The sequence below is a fragment of the Oncorhynchus gorbuscha genome, unplaced genomic scaffold, assembly GCF_021184085.1.
Source record: "Oncorhynchus gorbuscha isolate QuinsamMale2020 ecotype Even-year unplaced genomic scaffold, OgorEven_v1.0 Un_scaffold_2397, whole genome shotgun sequence".
Taxonomy (NCBI): Eukaryota; Metazoa; Chordata; class Actinopteri; order Salmoniformes; family Salmonidae; genus Oncorhynchus; species Oncorhynchus gorbuscha.
This window is the reverse complement of record NW_025746922.1, coordinates 32153-50000: the sequence shown is the minus strand read 5'-3', so window position 1 is coordinate 50000 and position 17848 is coordinate 32153. Positions and strand designations below refer to the sequence as shown.

The 17848-nt window shown below is 43.9% G+C and overlaps 1 protein-coding gene across 1 annotated transcript in view; it reads left to right on the top strand.

Annotated features, from left to right (window-relative positions):
• Window positions 1-17848, top strand: part of LOC124025738 (exocyst complex component 6-like) — a 53529-nt gene that overhangs the window by 19429 nt on the left and 16252 nt on the right. Inside the window, exon 4 of the mRNA XM_046339072.1 lies at window positions 11454-11527. Coding sequence (XP_046195028.1) covers window positions 11454-11527 — 74 coding nt within the window. The remainder of the gene's footprint in view (window positions 1-11453; window positions 11528-17848) is intronic.

Below are 17848 nucleotides of genomic sequence, written 5' to 3'. Positions count from 1 at the left end.
CCCTATTCCCTATATAGTGCACTACTTTATACTACAGCCCTATTCCCTATATAGTACACTACTTTATACTACAGCCCTATTCCCTAGTGCACTACAGCCCTATTTATATAGTACACTACTTTATACTACAGCCCTATTCCCTATATAGTGCACTACTTTATACTACAGCCCTATTCCCTATATAGTGCACTACTTTATACTACAGCCCTATTCCCTATATAGTGCACTACTTTATACTACAGCCCTATTCCCTATATAGTACACTACTTTATACTACAGCCCTATTCCCTATATAGTGCACTACAGCCCTATTCCCTATATAGTACACTACTTTATACTACAGCCCTATTCCCTATATAGTGCACTACTTTATACTACAGCCCTATTCCCTATATAGTGCACTACTTTATACTACAGCCCTATTCCCTATATAGTGCACTACTTTATACTACAGCCCTATTCCCTATATAGTGCACTACTTTATACTACAGCCCTATTCCCTATATAGTACACTACTTTATACTACAGCCCTATTCCCTATATAGTACACTACTTTATACTACAGCCCTATTCCCTATATAGTGCACTACTTTATACTACAGCCCTATTCCCTATATAGTGCACTACAGCCCTATTCCCTATATAGTACACTACTTTATACTACAGCCCTATTCCCTATATAGTGCACTACTTTATACTACAGCCCTATTCCCTATATAGTGCACTACTTTATACTACAGCCCTATTCCCTATATAGTACACTACTTTATACTACAGCCCTATTCCCTATATAGTACACTACTTTATACTACAGCCCTATTCCTTATATAGTACACTACTTTATACTACAGCCCTATTCCCTATATAGTACACTACTTTATACTACAGCCCTATTCCCTATATAGTGCACTACTTTATACTACAGCCCTATTCCCTATATAGTGCACTACTTTATACTACAGCCCTATTCCCTATATAGTACACTACTTTATACTACAGCCCTATTCCCTATATAGTACACTACTTTATACTACAGCCCTATTCCCTATATAGCACTACAGCCCTATTCCCTATATAGTACACTACTTTATACTACAGCCCTATTCCCTATATAGTACACTACTTTATACTACAGCCCTATTCCTATATAGTACACTACTTTATACTACAGCCCTATTCCCTATATAGTACTACAGCCCTATTCCCTATATAGTACACTACTTTATACTACAGCCCTATTCCCTATATAGTACACTACTTTATACTACAGCCCTATTCCCTATATAGTACACTACTTTATACTACAGCCCTATTCCCTATATAGTACACTACTTTATACTACAGCCCTATTCCCTATATAGTGCACTACAGCCCTATTCCCTATATAGTACACTACTTTATACTACAGCCCTATTCCCTATATAGTACACTACTTTATACTACAGCCCTATTCCCTATATAGTACACTACTTTATACTACAGCCCTATTCCCTATATAGTGCACTACAGCCCTATTCCCTATATAGTACACTACTTTATACTACAGCCCTATTCCCTATATAGTGCACTACTCTATACTACAGCCCTATTCCCTATATAGTGCACTACTCTATACTACAGCCCTATTCCCTATATAGTACACTACTTTATACTACAGCCCTATTCCCTATATAGTGCACTACTCTATACTACAGCCCTATTCCCTATATAGTGCACTACTTTATACTACAGCCCTATTCCCTATATAGTGCACTACTTTTGACCAGGGCCCATAGGTAATAGTGTTAAGGGTAGTTCAGCCTAATAATGTTTGAACAAGAGGGATTACAGCCCTATTCCTGTATAGTCACTTACTTTATACTACAGCCCTATTCCTTTATAGTGCACTACATTTACAACTACAGCCCTATTCCCTAGTAGAAGCAGTGCACTACTCTATACTACAGCCCTATTCCTTTATAGTGCACTACTTTATACTAGTCAGAAGCCCTATTCCCTAAAACGTAGTCAGAACAGTGCACTATTACAACCCTAGCAGTCACTACATTTACAACGTAGTCAGAAGCAGTGCACTACATTTACAACGTAGTCAGAAGCAGTGCACTACATTTACAACGTAGTCAGAATAGTGCACTACTTTATACTACAGCCCTATTCCCTATATTTACACTACTTTATACTACAGCCCTACATTCCCTATCAGAATAGTGCACTACTTTATACTACAGCCCTACATTCCCTATCAGAAGCAGTGCACTACTCTATACTACAGCCCTATTCCTTTTATAGTGCACTACATTTATACTACAGCCCTATTCCCTATATAGGGAAATGAGTACAATTTGGGACACGGACTCTGCCCTATGCCCTCCGCTAAACGGCTGTGACAGAGCAGAGATGACTCCTGTTTCTCACAGCCCACATTCCCTACACACACACACACACTTTATACACACACACACCACACACACACACACACACACACACACACACACACACACACACACACACACACACACACACACACATACACACCCGCAAGCATAAGACACCCCTCTAGGAATACTCAGTTGGCTCCTCCCTATAATCCTCCTGCTGTTAGTCAGAGTGGTGACCATGCTCTAGCCACTCCCTTGTCACTACATCCCAAATAGCACCCTATTCCCTATATAGTGCACTACTTCGGCCAGAGCCCTGTGGGCCCTGTAAAGGGGATAGGGTCCCATTTGGAACACATCCCCTATTACCCTCAAAATGAACTCAGCTGAACAGCTGTGTTGAGACAAAAGACTTTACCTGCTACAGAGCAGATCACAGTCTTCAGGTGTGTCACGGTCAAGTCTCTTGGTGTGTGTCAAGTCTCTTAGTGTGTCACGGTCAAGTCTCTTACTGTGTCACGGTCAAGTCTCTTAGTGTGTCACGGTCAAGTCTCTCAGTGTGTCACGGTACTTAGTTGTCACAGTCAAGTCTCTTGGTGTGTCACGGTCAAGTCTCTTAGTGTGTCACAGTCAAGTCTCTTAGTGTGTCAGAAGCAGTGTGTCACTACAAGTCTCTTGGTGTGTCACGGTAGCCTCAGAAGTGTGTCACAGTCAAGTCTCTTGGTGTGTCACGGTCAAGTCTCTTAGTGTGTCACAGTCAAGTCTCTTGGTGTGTCACTACATTTACATTTACATTTAGTCATTTAGCAGTGCACACAGCGACTTACAAACGTAGTCAGAAGCAGTGAACAGTCACTTTACAATAGTGCATCTAAAACAGGGGGGGTGAGAGGGATTACTTTATCCAACGTAGTCCTTAAAGAAGCAGTGCACTAGATTTATTGACTCCGCTGTCAGAAGCAGTTTGTTCCACTACATTGGGGGCCAGGGCAGCAGAACAGTTTTGACTGGGCTACGGGAGCTTACTTCCTCAGTGGTAGGGAGTATACCAGCACCACAGTAATATATCAACTTTTCAACATTTACCAACATACCAACATTTCAGAATACCCTGGTACTGTTTTATATGATACCAACATTTCAGAATACAGTGGTACTGTTTTATATGATACAACGTAGTCAGAAGCAGTGGCACTGTTTTATATTTACCAACATTTCAGAATACCCTGGTACTGTTTTATATGATACCAACATTTCAGAATACCCTGGTAGTTTTATATCATACACAACATTTCAACTGGTACTGTTTTCAGATACCAAAGCAGTACCCTGGTACTGTTTTATATCTACCAACATTTCAGAATACCCTGGTACTGTTTTATTGATACCAACATTTCAACGTACTGTCAGAAGCAGTACCTACATTTAGAATACTGGTACTGTTTCATAAGCATACCAACATTTCAGAATACCCTGGTACTGTTTTATATGATACCAACATTTCAGAATACCCTGGTACTGTTTTATATGATACCAACATTTCAGAATACCCTGGTACTGTTTCATATCATACCAACATTTCAGAATACCCTGGTACTGTTTTATATGATACCAACATTTCAGAATACCCTGGTACTGTTTTATATCATACCAACATTTCAGAATACCCTGGTACATATGATACCAACATTTCAGAATACCCTGGTACTGTTTCATATCATACCAACATTTCAGAATACCCTGGTACTGTTTTATATGATACCAACATTTCAGAGTACTGTTTTATATGATACCAACATTTCAGAATACCCTGGTACTGTTTTATATGATACCAACATTTCACACCCTGGTACTGTTTTATATGATACCAACATTTCAGAATACCCTGGTACTGTTTTATATGATACCAACATTTCAGAATACCCTGGTACTGTTTTATATGATACCAACATTTCAGAATACCCTGGTACTGTTTTATATGATACCAACATTTCAGAATACCCTGGTACTGTTTTATATGATACCAACATTTCAGAATACCCTGGTACTGTTTTATATGATACCAACATTTCAGAATACCCTGGTACTGTTTTATATGATACCAACATTTCAGAATACCCTGGTACTGTTTCATATCATACCAACATTTCAGAATACCCTGGTACTGTTTTATATCATACCAACATTTCAGAATACCCTGGTACTGTTTTATATGATACCAACATTTCAGAATACCCTGGTACTGTTTTATATGATACCAACATTTCAGAATACCCTGGTACTGTTTTATATCATACCAACATTTCAGAATACCCTGGTACTGTTTTATATGATACCAACATTTCAGAATACCCTGGTACTGTTTCATATCATACCAACATTTCAGAATACCCTGGTACTGTTTCATATCATACCAACATTTCAGAATACCCTGGTACTGTTTTATATGATACCAACATTTCAGAATACCCTGGTACTGTTTCATATCATACCAACATTTCAGAATACCCTGGTACTGTTTTATATGATACCAACATTTCAGAATACCCTGGTACTGTTTTATATGATACCAACATTTCAGAATACCCTGGTACTGTTTTATATGATACCAACATTTCAGAATACCCTGGTACTGTTTTATATCATACCAACATTTCAGAATACCCTGGTACTGTTTTATATGATACCAACATTTCAGAATAATCCTGGTACTGTTTTATATGATACCAACATTTCAGAATACCCTGGTACTGTTTTATATGATACCAACATTTCAGAATACCCTGGTACTGTTTCATATCATACCAACATTTCAGAATACCCTGGTACTGTTTTATATCATACCAACATTTCAGAATACCCTGGTACTGTTTTATATGATACCAACATTTCAGAATACCCTGGTACTGTTTTATATGATACCAACATTTCAGAATACCCTGGTACTGTTTTATATGATACCAACATTTCAGAATACCCTGGTACTGTTTTATATGATCAACATTTCAGAATACCCTGGTACTGTTTTATATGATACCAACATTTCAGAATACCCTCTGTTTTATATGATACCAACATTTCAGAATACCCTGGTACTGTTTTATATGATACCAACATTTCAGAATACCCTGGTACTGTTTCATATGTACCAACATTTCAGAATACTCCTGGTACTGTTTTATATCATACCAACATTTCAGAATCTGGTACTGTTTTATATGATACCAACATTTCAGAATACCCTGGTACTGTTTTATATGATACCAACATTTCAGAATACCCTGGTACTGTTTTATATCATACCAACATTTCAGAATACCCTGGTACTGTTTTATATGATCAACATTTCAGAATCCTGGTAGTGTTTCATATCATACCAACATTTCAGTCTCATATCATACCAACAGTGTGTCACGGTCTGTTTTATATGTCAACATTTCAGTGTGTCACTGTTTCATATCACGTCAAGTACCAACATTTCAGAATACCCTGGTACTGTTTTATATGATCACATTTCAGAAGTCTCTTACTGTTTTATATGATACCAACATTTCAGAATGTCACTGGTACTGTTTTATATGATCAACAGTTGTCAGAAGTCTCTGGTACTGTTTCATATCATACCTTAGTGTCAGTCACTGGTACTGTTTTATATGATACCAACATTTCAGAATACCCTGGTACTGTTTTATATGTACCAACATTTCAAGTACTGTTTTATATGATACCAACATTTCAGAATACCCTGTGTCACTGTTTCATATCATACCAACATTTCAGAATACCCTGGTACTGTTTTATATCATGTCAACATTTCAGAATCCCTGGTACTGTTTTATATGATACCAACATTTCAGAATACCCTGGTACTGTTTTATATGATACCAACATTTCAGAATACCCTGGTACTGTTTTATATGATACCAACATTTCAGAATACCCTGGTACTGTTTTATATGATACCAACATTTCAGAATACCCTGGTACTGTTTTATATGATACCAACATTTCAGAATACCCTGGTACTGTTTTATATGATACCAACATTTCAGAATACCCTGGTACTGTTTTATATGATACCAACATTTCAGAATACCCTGGTACTGTTTTATATGATACCAACATTTCAGAATACCCTGGTACTGTTTTATATCATACCAACATTTCAGAATACCCTGGTACTGTTTCATATCATACCAACATTTCAGAATACCCTGGTACTGTTTCATATCATACCAACATTTCAGAATACCCTGGTACTGTTTTATATGATACCAACATTTCAGAATACCCTGGTACTGTTTCATATCATACCAACATTTCAGAATACCCTGGTACTGTTTTATATGATACCAACATTTCAGAATACCCTGGTACTGTTTTATATGATACAAAAACATTTCAGAATACCCTGGTACTGTTTTATATGATACCAACATTTCAGAATACCCTGGTACTGTTTTATATGATACCAACATTTCAGAATACCCTGGTACTCACCTGATACCAACATTTCAGAATAGCTGGGTTTCATATCATACCAACATTTCAGAATACCCTGGTACTGTTTCACTCATTTCAGAATACTCACTGGTACTGTTTCCATATCATACCAACATTTCCACCCTGGTACTGTTTTATATATACCAACATTTCAGAATACCTGGTACTGTTTTATAGCCATACCAACATTTCAGAATACCCCATATCATACCAACATTTCAGAATACCCTGGTACTGTTTCATATCATACCAACATTTCAGAACTGGTACCTTCCATATCATACCAACATTTCAGAATACCCTGGTACTGTTTTAGCCATACCAACATTTCAGAATACTCACCTGGTACTGTTTTAGCCATACCAACATTTCAGAATACCCTGGTACTGTTTTATATCATACCAACATTTCAGAATACGGTACTGTTTTATATCATACCAACATTTCAGAATACCCTGGTACTGTTTCATATCATACCAACATTTCAGAATACCCTGGTACTGTTTTATATGATACCAACATTTCAGAATACCCTGGTACTGTTTTATATGATACCAACATTTCAGAATACCCTGGTACTGTTTTATATGATACCAACATTTCAGAATACCCTGGTACTGTTTTATATGATACCAACATTTCAGAATACCCTGGTACTGTTTTATATGATACCAACATTTCAGAATACCCTGGTACTGTTTTATATCATACCAACATTTCAGAATACCCTGGTACTGTTTTATATCATACCAACATTTCAGAATACCCTGGTACTGTTTTATATGATACCAACATTTCAGAATACCCTGGTACTGTTTTATATGATACCAACATTTCAGAATACCCTGGTACTGTTTTATATCATACCAACATTTCAGAATACCCTGGTACTGTTTTATATGATACCAACATTTCAGAATACCCTGGTACTGTTTTATATCATACCAACATTTCAGAATACCCTGGTACTGTTTTATATGATACCAACATTTCAGAATACCCTGGTACTGTTTTATATGATACCAACATTTCAGAATACCCTGGTACTGTTTTATATCATACCAACATTTCAGAATACCCTGGTACTGTTTTATATGATACCAACATTTCAGAATACCCTGGTACTGTTTCATATCATACTACCAAGCTCGTGTTATTCAGTACGTTTCATTAATAAATTCACTAAAATGGTTTAAGCAAAACCATGTCTTTTTCTATGCACCGGTCCCATAATGACCACTTCACCTTCCAGCCCTCACTCACCTTCCAGCCATCACTCACCTTCCAGCCATCACTCACCTTCCAGCCATCACTCACCTTCCAGCCATCACTCACCTTCCAGCCATCACTCACCTTCCAGCCATCACTCACCTTCCAGCCCTCACTCACCTTCCAGCCATCACTCACCTTCCAGCCATCACTCACCTTCCAGCCATCACTCACCTTCCAGCCATCACTCACCTTCCAGCCATCACTCACCTTCCAGCCATCACTCACAGCTGTAATCAGCCATCACTCACCTTCCAGCCCTCACTCACCTTCCAGCCCTCACTCACCTTTCAGCCATCACTCACCTTCCAGCCCTCACTCACCTTCCAGCCCTCATTCACAGCTGTAACCAGCCCTCATTCACAGCTGTAATCAGCCCTCACTCACCTTCCAGCCATCACTCACCTTCCAGCCATCACTCACCTTCCAGCCATCACTCACAGCTGTAATCAGCCATCAACTGTGTTGACCCCAGTAGTCTGACTGTAAACTCCCTGACCTCCTCAGCACTGTGTTGGCCCCAGTAGTCTGACTGTAAACTCCCTGACCTCCTCAGCACTGTGTTGACCCCAGTAGTCTGTAAACGCCATGTCCTTGTGTACTCTGTTCATACCATAACCCCACCATGGGGCCCTCTGTTCATACCATAACCCCACCATGGGGCCCTCTGTTCATACCACAACCCCACCATGGGGCCCTCTGTTCATACCACAACCCCACCATGGGGCCCTCTGTCCATACCATAACCCCACCGCCACCATGGGGCCCTCTGTCCATACCATAACCCCACCATGGGGCCCTCTGTCCATACCATAACCCCACCATGGGGCCCTCTGTTCATACCATAACCCCACCATGGGGCCCTCTGTTCATACCACAACCCCACCATGGGGCCCTCTGTCCATACCATAACCCCACCATGGGGCCCTCTGTCCATACCACAACCCCACCATGGGGCCCTCTGTCCATACCATAACCCCACCATGGGGCCCTCTGTCCATACCATAACCCCACCATGGGGCCCTCTGTCCATACCATAACCCCACCATGGGGCCCTCTGTCCATACCATAACCCCACCATGGGGCCCTCTGTCCATACCATAACCCCACCATGGGGCCCTCTGTCCATACCATAACCCCACCATGGGGCCCTCTGCCCATACCATAACCCCACCATGGGGCCCTCTGTCCATACCATAACCCCACCATGGGGCCCTCTGTCCATACCATAACCCCACCATGGGGCCCTCTGTCCATACCATAACCCCACCATGGGGCCCTCTGTTCATACCATAACCCCACCATAATATAATATAATAATAATAATAATAATAATAATAATAATAATATAATAATATATAATAATAATATATGCCATTTAGCAGACGCTTTTATCCAAAGCGACTTACAGTCATGTGTGCATACATTCTACGTATGGGTGGTCCCGGGAATCGAACCCACTACCCTGGCGTTACAAGCGCCATGCTCTACCAACTGAGCTACAGAAGGACCATAACCATGGGGCCCTCTGTCCACAACGTCATACACACAGCGTCATACACGTGGTCTATGGTTGAGAGGCTGGTTGGACGTCCTGCCAAATTATCTAAAACGATGTTGGAGGTGGCTTATGGTAGAGAAATTAACATTAAAATCTCTGGCAACAGCTCTGGTGGACATTCCTGCAGTCAGCATGCCATTTGCACGCTCCCTCAAAACTTGAGACATCTGTGGCATTGTGTTGTGTGCCAAAACTGCACATTTTAGAGTGGCCTTTCATTGTCCCCAGCACAAGGTGCACCTGTGTAATCATGATTTTAATCAGCTTCTTGATATGGCACATCTGTCAGGTGGATGGATTATCACGGCAAAGGAGAAATGCTCACTAACAGGGATGTGAAAGGGGCTCCTGAGTGGCGCAGCGGTCTGGGGCGCTGCATCTCGGTGCTAGAGTCATCACCACAGACCCTGGTTCGATTCCAGACTGTATCACAACCGGCCGTGATTGGGAGTCTCATAGGGCAGCGCACAATTGGCCCAGCATCGTTAGGGTTTGACTGGGGTAGGCCGCCATTGTAAATAACATTTTGTTCTTAACTGGCTTGCCTAGTTAAATAAAGGTTTTAAAAAATAAATTAAATTCAACAAAATTGGAGAGAAATAAGGTTTTAATGCGCATGGAACATTTCTGCTATCTTTTATTTCAACTCATGAAACATAAGACCAACACTACATGTAGTTCAGTAGATTTAGTAACTGTGTTAAATGTGCTAAATGTGCTCAGCAGTTGTGCATTTGGTTTGCTAATTTAGTAGCACGTTAGCTATCTAGCTAAATGGTTCCAAAATCAAGCATTCGCTTTGTATTCAGTGCCAGTATTACCGAATGTCCCAGGACCAGCTTAGTGTCTCTGGAGGACCAGCTTAGTGTCTCTGGAGGACCAGCTTAGTGTCTCTGGAGGACCAGCTTAGTGTCTCTGGAGGACCAGCTTAGTGTCTCTGGAGGACCAGCTTAGTGTCTCTGGAGGACCAGCTTAGTGTCTCTGGAGGACCAGCTTAGTGTCTCTGGAGGACCAGCTTAGTGTCTCTGGAGGACCAGCTTAGTGTCTCTGGAGGACCAGCTTAGTGTCTCTGGAGGACCAGCTTAGTGTCTCTGGAGGACCAGCTTAGTGTCTCTGGAGGACCAGCTTAGTGTCTCTGGAGGACCAGCCGTGTGTCTCTGAAGGTCCAGCCGTGTGTCTCTGGAGGACCAGCTTAGTGTCTCTGGAGGACCAGCTTAGTGTCTCTGGAGGTCCGCCCTAAGGGACTCACAATCACGGCCGGTTATGATACAGCCTGGATTCGAACCAGGGTGTCTGTAGTGACGCCTCAAGCACTGAGATGCAGTGCCTTAGACCGCTGCGCCACTCAGGAGTCCCTGTGGGCCAGGGCTGTGACAGCTGAGTCCCAGGGCTGTGACGGCTGTGTTCCTGTGTGTTTGTGTCTTGGCCTTGTACCTGGTGCTCCCCTGAGGCCCCTCAGGGCCCCTGATGCAGGGTGAACCAGAGTGCACATGCTCATATGTCTCTAAGGAATCTATTGACTTCTCATACGTAGAGTTCTCCAAGATATACAAGGTAGTTTAAGGTTTTTAGGTGATCATGCAGTGTTTTAACCTTAAGTTGACTCTGTTTTGATTTAATTTATTCCCACTGTAAAGCACTTTATATAAAGGTTGATTTATCCCCAGACAGAATAAATATAGTTTCTGTAGGCTTATCAGTGACAGCAGGTTGACTGTTCCTGTCTCCTCTCCCTGCTCCAGTGTTCGCCAGCTCAGAGCCTGTCCCAGGATTCCAGGGAGACACTTTACAGCTGGCATTCATCGACCTCCGACAGGTAAGCAGTATACCACTCATCCTACTGTTCCCCTGTCCGTTGACCCTACACGACCTCTGCTACAGCTGACTGTTCCCCTGTCCTGTGACCCTACACGACCTCTGCTACAGCCGACTGTTCCCCTGTCCGTTGACCCTACACGACCTCTGCTACAGCCGACTGTTCCCCTGTCCGTTGACCCTACACGACCTCTGCTACAGCCGACTGTTCCCCTGTCCGTTGACCCTACACGACCTCTGCTACAGCCGACTGTTCCCCTGTCCGTTGACCCTACACGACCTCTGCTACAGCCGACTGTTCCCCTGTCCTGTGACCCTACACGACCTCTCCTACAGCTGACTTCCCCTGTCCTGTGACCCTACACGACCTCTCCTACAGCTGACTGTTCCCCTGTCCTGTGACCCTACACGACCTCTGCTACAGCTGACTGTTCCCCTGTCCTGTGACCCTACACGACCTCTGCTACAGCCGACTGTTCCCCTGTCCTGTGACCCTACACGACCTCTGCTACAGCCGACTGTTCCCCTGTCCTGTGACCCTACACGACCTCTGCTACAGCCGACTGTTCCCCTGTCCTGTGACCCAACACAACCTCTCCTCTGTCCCAACACAACCTCTCCTACAGCCGACTGTTCCCCTCTCCTCTGACCCAACACAACCTCTCCTCTGACCCAACACAACCTCTCCTCTGACCCAACACAACCTCTCCTCTGTCCCAACACAACCTCTCCTACAGCCGACTGTTCCCCTCTCCTCTGACCCAACACAACCTCTCCTCTGGCCCAACACAACCTCTCCTACAGCCGACTGTTCCCCTCTCCTCTGACCCAACACAACCTCTCCTCTGACCCAACGCATTCCCCTCTCCTCTGTCCCAACACAACCTCTCCTGTGAGCCACTGTTCCCACTCTCCTCTCCCCATAGGTCACATTACCTTCATTCCTCTGACCCAACACAACCTCTCCTCTGACCCAACACAACCTTCCTCTGTCCCAACACTCTTTCTCTCCTACAGTGTTGACTGTTCCCCTGGTTCCTCTGACCCAACACAACCTCTCCTCTGGCCCAACACAACCTCTCCTACAGTCCGACTGTTTAGGTCTCCTCTGACCCAACACAACCTCTCCTCTGGCCAACTATTCCCCTGTCCTGGTGAGGTCCCAGGTCTGGACCTCTCCTGTGAGCCAGTAGCACACTCTCCCCATAGGTCTGATTAGTTACAATTGGTTAGGTCTGGTGTTAGGTCTGGTGTTAGGTCTGGTGTTAGGTCTGGTGTTAGGTCTTACTGGTGTTACCCTGACTCCAAGTCAATTGTTGTGGATCCATTAAGCCATTACCAGCTCTGCTAACAGCTCTTTCTTACTCTCTTAGTGTTGATGTGACCTGGTTAATCTGGGCCTCAGGTCAGGTCCAGTTATGGGTCAGGTTAGGTCTGGGGTTAGGTCTGGTGTTAGGTCTGGGGTTAGGTCTGGTGTTAGGTCTGGTGTTAGGTCTGGTGTTAGGTCTGGGGTTAGGTCTGGTGTTAGGTCTGGGGTTAGGTCTGGTGTTAGGTCTGGTCTGGTGTTAGGTCTGGTGTTAGGTCTGGTGTTAGGTCTGGTGTTAGGTCTGGTGTTAGGTCTGGTCTGGTGTTAGGTCTGGTGTTAGGTCTGGTGTTAGGTCTGGTGTTAGGTCTGGTGTTAGGTCTGGTGTTAGGTCTGGTGTTAGGTCTGGTGTTAGGTCTGGTGTTAGGTCTGGTGTTAGGTCTGGTCTGGTGTTAGGTCTGGTGTTAGGTCTGGTGTTAGGTCTGGGGTTAGAGAGAGAGATTTATGTGTCACTCTCCTGTATGCTGCTTCTCACACCAAGCTCCGGTGCTTGTTTCCACTTTGCTTATTCATATAAATCCACAAGTCTTCTATGATTCCACTATTAGTTTGTGTATCTTACCGTCTGCAAACATTTGGTTTGTCTGAGCAAGTTGTGGCTGAAATCAATTGTGTTCGCCAGCTACCATACTCATAAAGCACCCTGAGATCACTCACTACTCATAAAGTACCCTAGGATCACTAACTACTCATAAAGCACCCTGGGATCACTCACTACTCATAAAGCACCCTGGGATCACTCACTACTCATAAAGCACCCTAGGATCACTCACTACTCATAAAGATCACTCACTACTCATAAAGCACCCTAGGATCACTCACTACTCATAAAGGACCCTGGGATCACTCACTACTCATTTAAGCACCCTGGGATCACTCACTACTCATAAAGCACCCTGGGATCACTCACTACTCATAAAGCACCCTAGGATCACTCACTACTCATAAAGCACCCTAGGATCACTCACTACTCATAAAGCACCCTGGGATCACTCACTACTCATAAAGCACCCTGGGATCACTCACTACTCATAAAGCACCCTAGGATCACTCACTACTCATAAAGCACCCTAGGATCACTCACTACTCATAAAGCACCCTGAGATCACTCACTACTCATAAAGCACCCTGGGATCACTCACTACTCATTTAAACACCCTGGGATCACTCACTACTCATTTAAACACCCTGGGATCACTCACTACTCATAAAGCACCCTGGGATCACTCACTACTCATAAAGCACCCTGGGATCACTCACTACTCATAAAGCACCCTGGGATCGCTACTCATAAAGCACCCTGGGATCACTCACTACTCATAAAGCACCCTGGGATCACTCACTACTCATAAAGCACCCTGAGATCACTACTCACTACTCATAAAGCACCCTAGGATCACTCACTACTCATAAAGCACCCTGGGATCACTCACTACTCATAAAGCACCCTGGGATCACTCACTACTCATAAAGCACCCTGGGATCACTCACTACTCATAAAGCACCCTGGGATCACTCACTACTCATAAAGCACCCTGGGATCACTCACTACTCTTAAAGCACCCTAGGATCACTCACTACTCATAAAGCACCCTGGGATCACTCACTGTTAAAAATATTGTGATATATTTTGTCCATAAAGCACCCTGGGATCTTCCACTCACTAAAGCGGCCCATTAGGAAAAGCCTATCACATTGGTCATACCAAGGACCCTGGGATCACTCATTACCATAGGAGCCTATCACATGGGTCTGTTACTCATAAAGGAGCCTGGGATCACATTGGTCTATTACCAAGGAGCCTAGGATCACATTGGTCTGTTACCATAGGAGCCTATCACATTGGTCACTGTTAAAATATTGGAGCCTATCACATTGGTTGTTACCATATCTCCCGGAGCCTATCACATTGGTCTGTTACCATAGGAGCCTATCACATTGGTCTATTACCATAGGAGCCTATCACATTGGTCTGTTACCATAGGAGCCTATCACATTGGTCTGTTACCATAGGAGCCTATCACATTGGTCTGTTACCATAGGAGCCTATCACATTGGTCTGTTACCATAGGACCTCCTATCACATTGGTCTATTACCATAGAGACCTCCTGTATCAGGACAGGTCTGTTGTGTCATAGGACCTCCTGTATCAGACAGGTCTATTACCATAGGAGACCTCCTGTATCAGACCAGATTGGTCTATTACCATAGAGACCTCCTGTATCAGACCAGATTGGTCTCTTAGAGACCTCCTGTATCAGGACATTGGTCTGTTAGACCCATAGTCTGAGAGACCTCCTGTATCAGGACAGGTCTGTGCGTCTCTAGAGACCTCCTGTATCAGGACAGATCTGGTGCTTCTCTAGAGACCTCCTGTATCAGGACAGATCTGGTGCGTCTCCTAGAGACCTCCTGTATCAGACAGATCTGGTGCTTCTCTAGAGACCTCCTGTATCAGGACAGATCTGGTGCGTCTCTAGAGACCTCCTGTATCAGACCAGATCTGGTGCGTCTATAGAGACCTCCTGTATCAGACCAGATCTGGTGCTTCTGTAGAAACCTCCTGTATCAGGACAGATCTGGTGCGTCTGTAGAGACCTCCTGTATCAGGACAGATCTGGTGCGTCCCTAGAGACCTCCTGTATCAGGACAGATCTGGTGCGTCTCTAGAGACCTCCTGTATCAGGACAGATCTGGTGCGTCTCTAGAGACCTCCTGTATCAGGACAGGTCTGTCTTTAGGCCTGGGAGGGTTGACCTCAGATGAAGAGACATCCCAACGTCTCTCTGCTAATTACTGCGGGGCTCTAATGGCTGCCTGCTAAGTTGGTGTTTTAAATATGAAAAATCTAAAAGGTTAGTGAGGTGTCGGAGTCCCGAAAGAAGAATCCTCAAGGCCTGGTGACCTGTGGTGACCTGGAAGTTGAACCCTAATGCATAGTGCATGTTACCGTTTATTCATTAACCAGGCAGGCATCATTCCACAAGATCCTTGGATACAGTGAAGATGAGACCCTGCAATCAGAAACACTTGTCTCTCAATATTCATTCTACCGCGCTCCACACTCTCGTGCTCAGAGTTCATTCTCAGACCACGTTCTCTTGAGTACGTTCTTGTGAGGATGAGAGTGTGGAGAACACATAACACCTTAAATTAGATTAGCACTCCCCCTACTGTATTACCTCACACTCCCCCTACTGTATTACCTCAGCACTCCCTCTACTGTATTACCTCACACTCCCCCTACTGTATTACCTCACACTCCCCCTACTGTATTACCTCAGCACTCCCTCTACTGTATTACCTCACACTCCCCCTACTGTATTACCTCACACTCCCTCTACTGTATTACCTCAGCACTCCCTCTACTGTATTACCTCACACTCCCCCTACTGTATTACCTCACACTCCCCTACTGTATTACCTCACACTCCCCTACTGTATTACCTCACACTCCCCTACTGTATTACCTCACACTACCCCTACTGTATTACCTCACGCTGAGCAGCACTCCCTCTACTGTATTACCTCACACTCCCCTACTGTATTACCTCACACTGAGCAGCACTCCCCCTACTGTATTACCTCACACTCCCTCTACTGTATTACCTCACACTCCCTCTACTGTATTACCTCACACTCCCCTACTGTATTACCTCACACTCCCCTACTGTATTACCTCACACTCCCCTACTGTATTACCTCACACTCCCCTACTGTATTACCTCACACTCCCCTACTGTATTACCTCACACTCCCCTACTGTATTACCTCACGCTGAGCAGCACTCCCCTACTGTATTACCTCACACTCCCCTACTGTATTACCTCACACCCCCATACTGTATTACCTCAACTCCCCTACTGTATTACCTCACACTACCCCTACTGTATTACCTCACGCTGAGCAGCACTCCCCCTACTGTATTACCTCACACTCCCTCTACTGTATTACCTCACACTACCCCTACTGTATTACCTCACACTCTCCCTACTGTATTACCTCACACTCCCCCTACTGTATTACCTCACGCTGAGCAGCACTCCCCCTACTGTATTACCTCACGCTGAGCAGCACTCCCCCTACTGTATTACCTCACGCTGAGCAGCACTCCCCCTACTGTATTACCTCACGCTGAGCAGCACTCCCCCTACTGTATTACCTCAGCACTCCCCCTACTGTATTACCTCACACTGAGCAGCACTCCCCCTACTGTATTACCTCACACTCCCCCTACTGTATTACCTCACACTCCCCTACTGTATTACCTCACGCTGAGCAGCACTCCCCCTACTGTATTACCTCACACTCCCCTACTGTATTACCTCACACTCCCCTACTGTATTACCTCAGCACTCCCCTACTGTATTACCTCAGCACTCCCCTACTGTATTACCTCACACTGAGCAGCACTCCCCCTACTGTATTACCTCACGCTGAGCAGCACTCCCCCTACTGTATTACCTCACGCTGAGCAGCACTCCCCCTACTGTATTACCTCACACTGAGCAGCACTCCCCCTACTGTATTACCTCAGCACTCCCCTACTGTATTACCTCACGCTGAGCAGCACTCCCCCTACTGTATTACCTCAGCACTCCCCTACTGTATTACCTCACACCCCCCCTACTGTATTACCTCACACTACCCCTACTGTATTACCTCACGCCAAGCAGCACTCCCTCTATTTTTACTTCAAAATTATCAGCTAGATATGTGAATCGTAATAATCTAGCTAGCAAGCTAGTTAAACATGTAAAAATGACCTTATGCAAGGTAGATGTACATTTTTCGTGGTTAGCTAGCTAAGCTAGCTGACAATTCTTTGTGGCTATCTGACTAGCTAACAGTAGTAGCTAGTCAGTTAGCACTATTGACTTATTAATGGGTTGTGATTTACGATACGTAGGCGGGTGTATTGATCAAATAATGTATTTATTAACCTATCAAGATAAAAT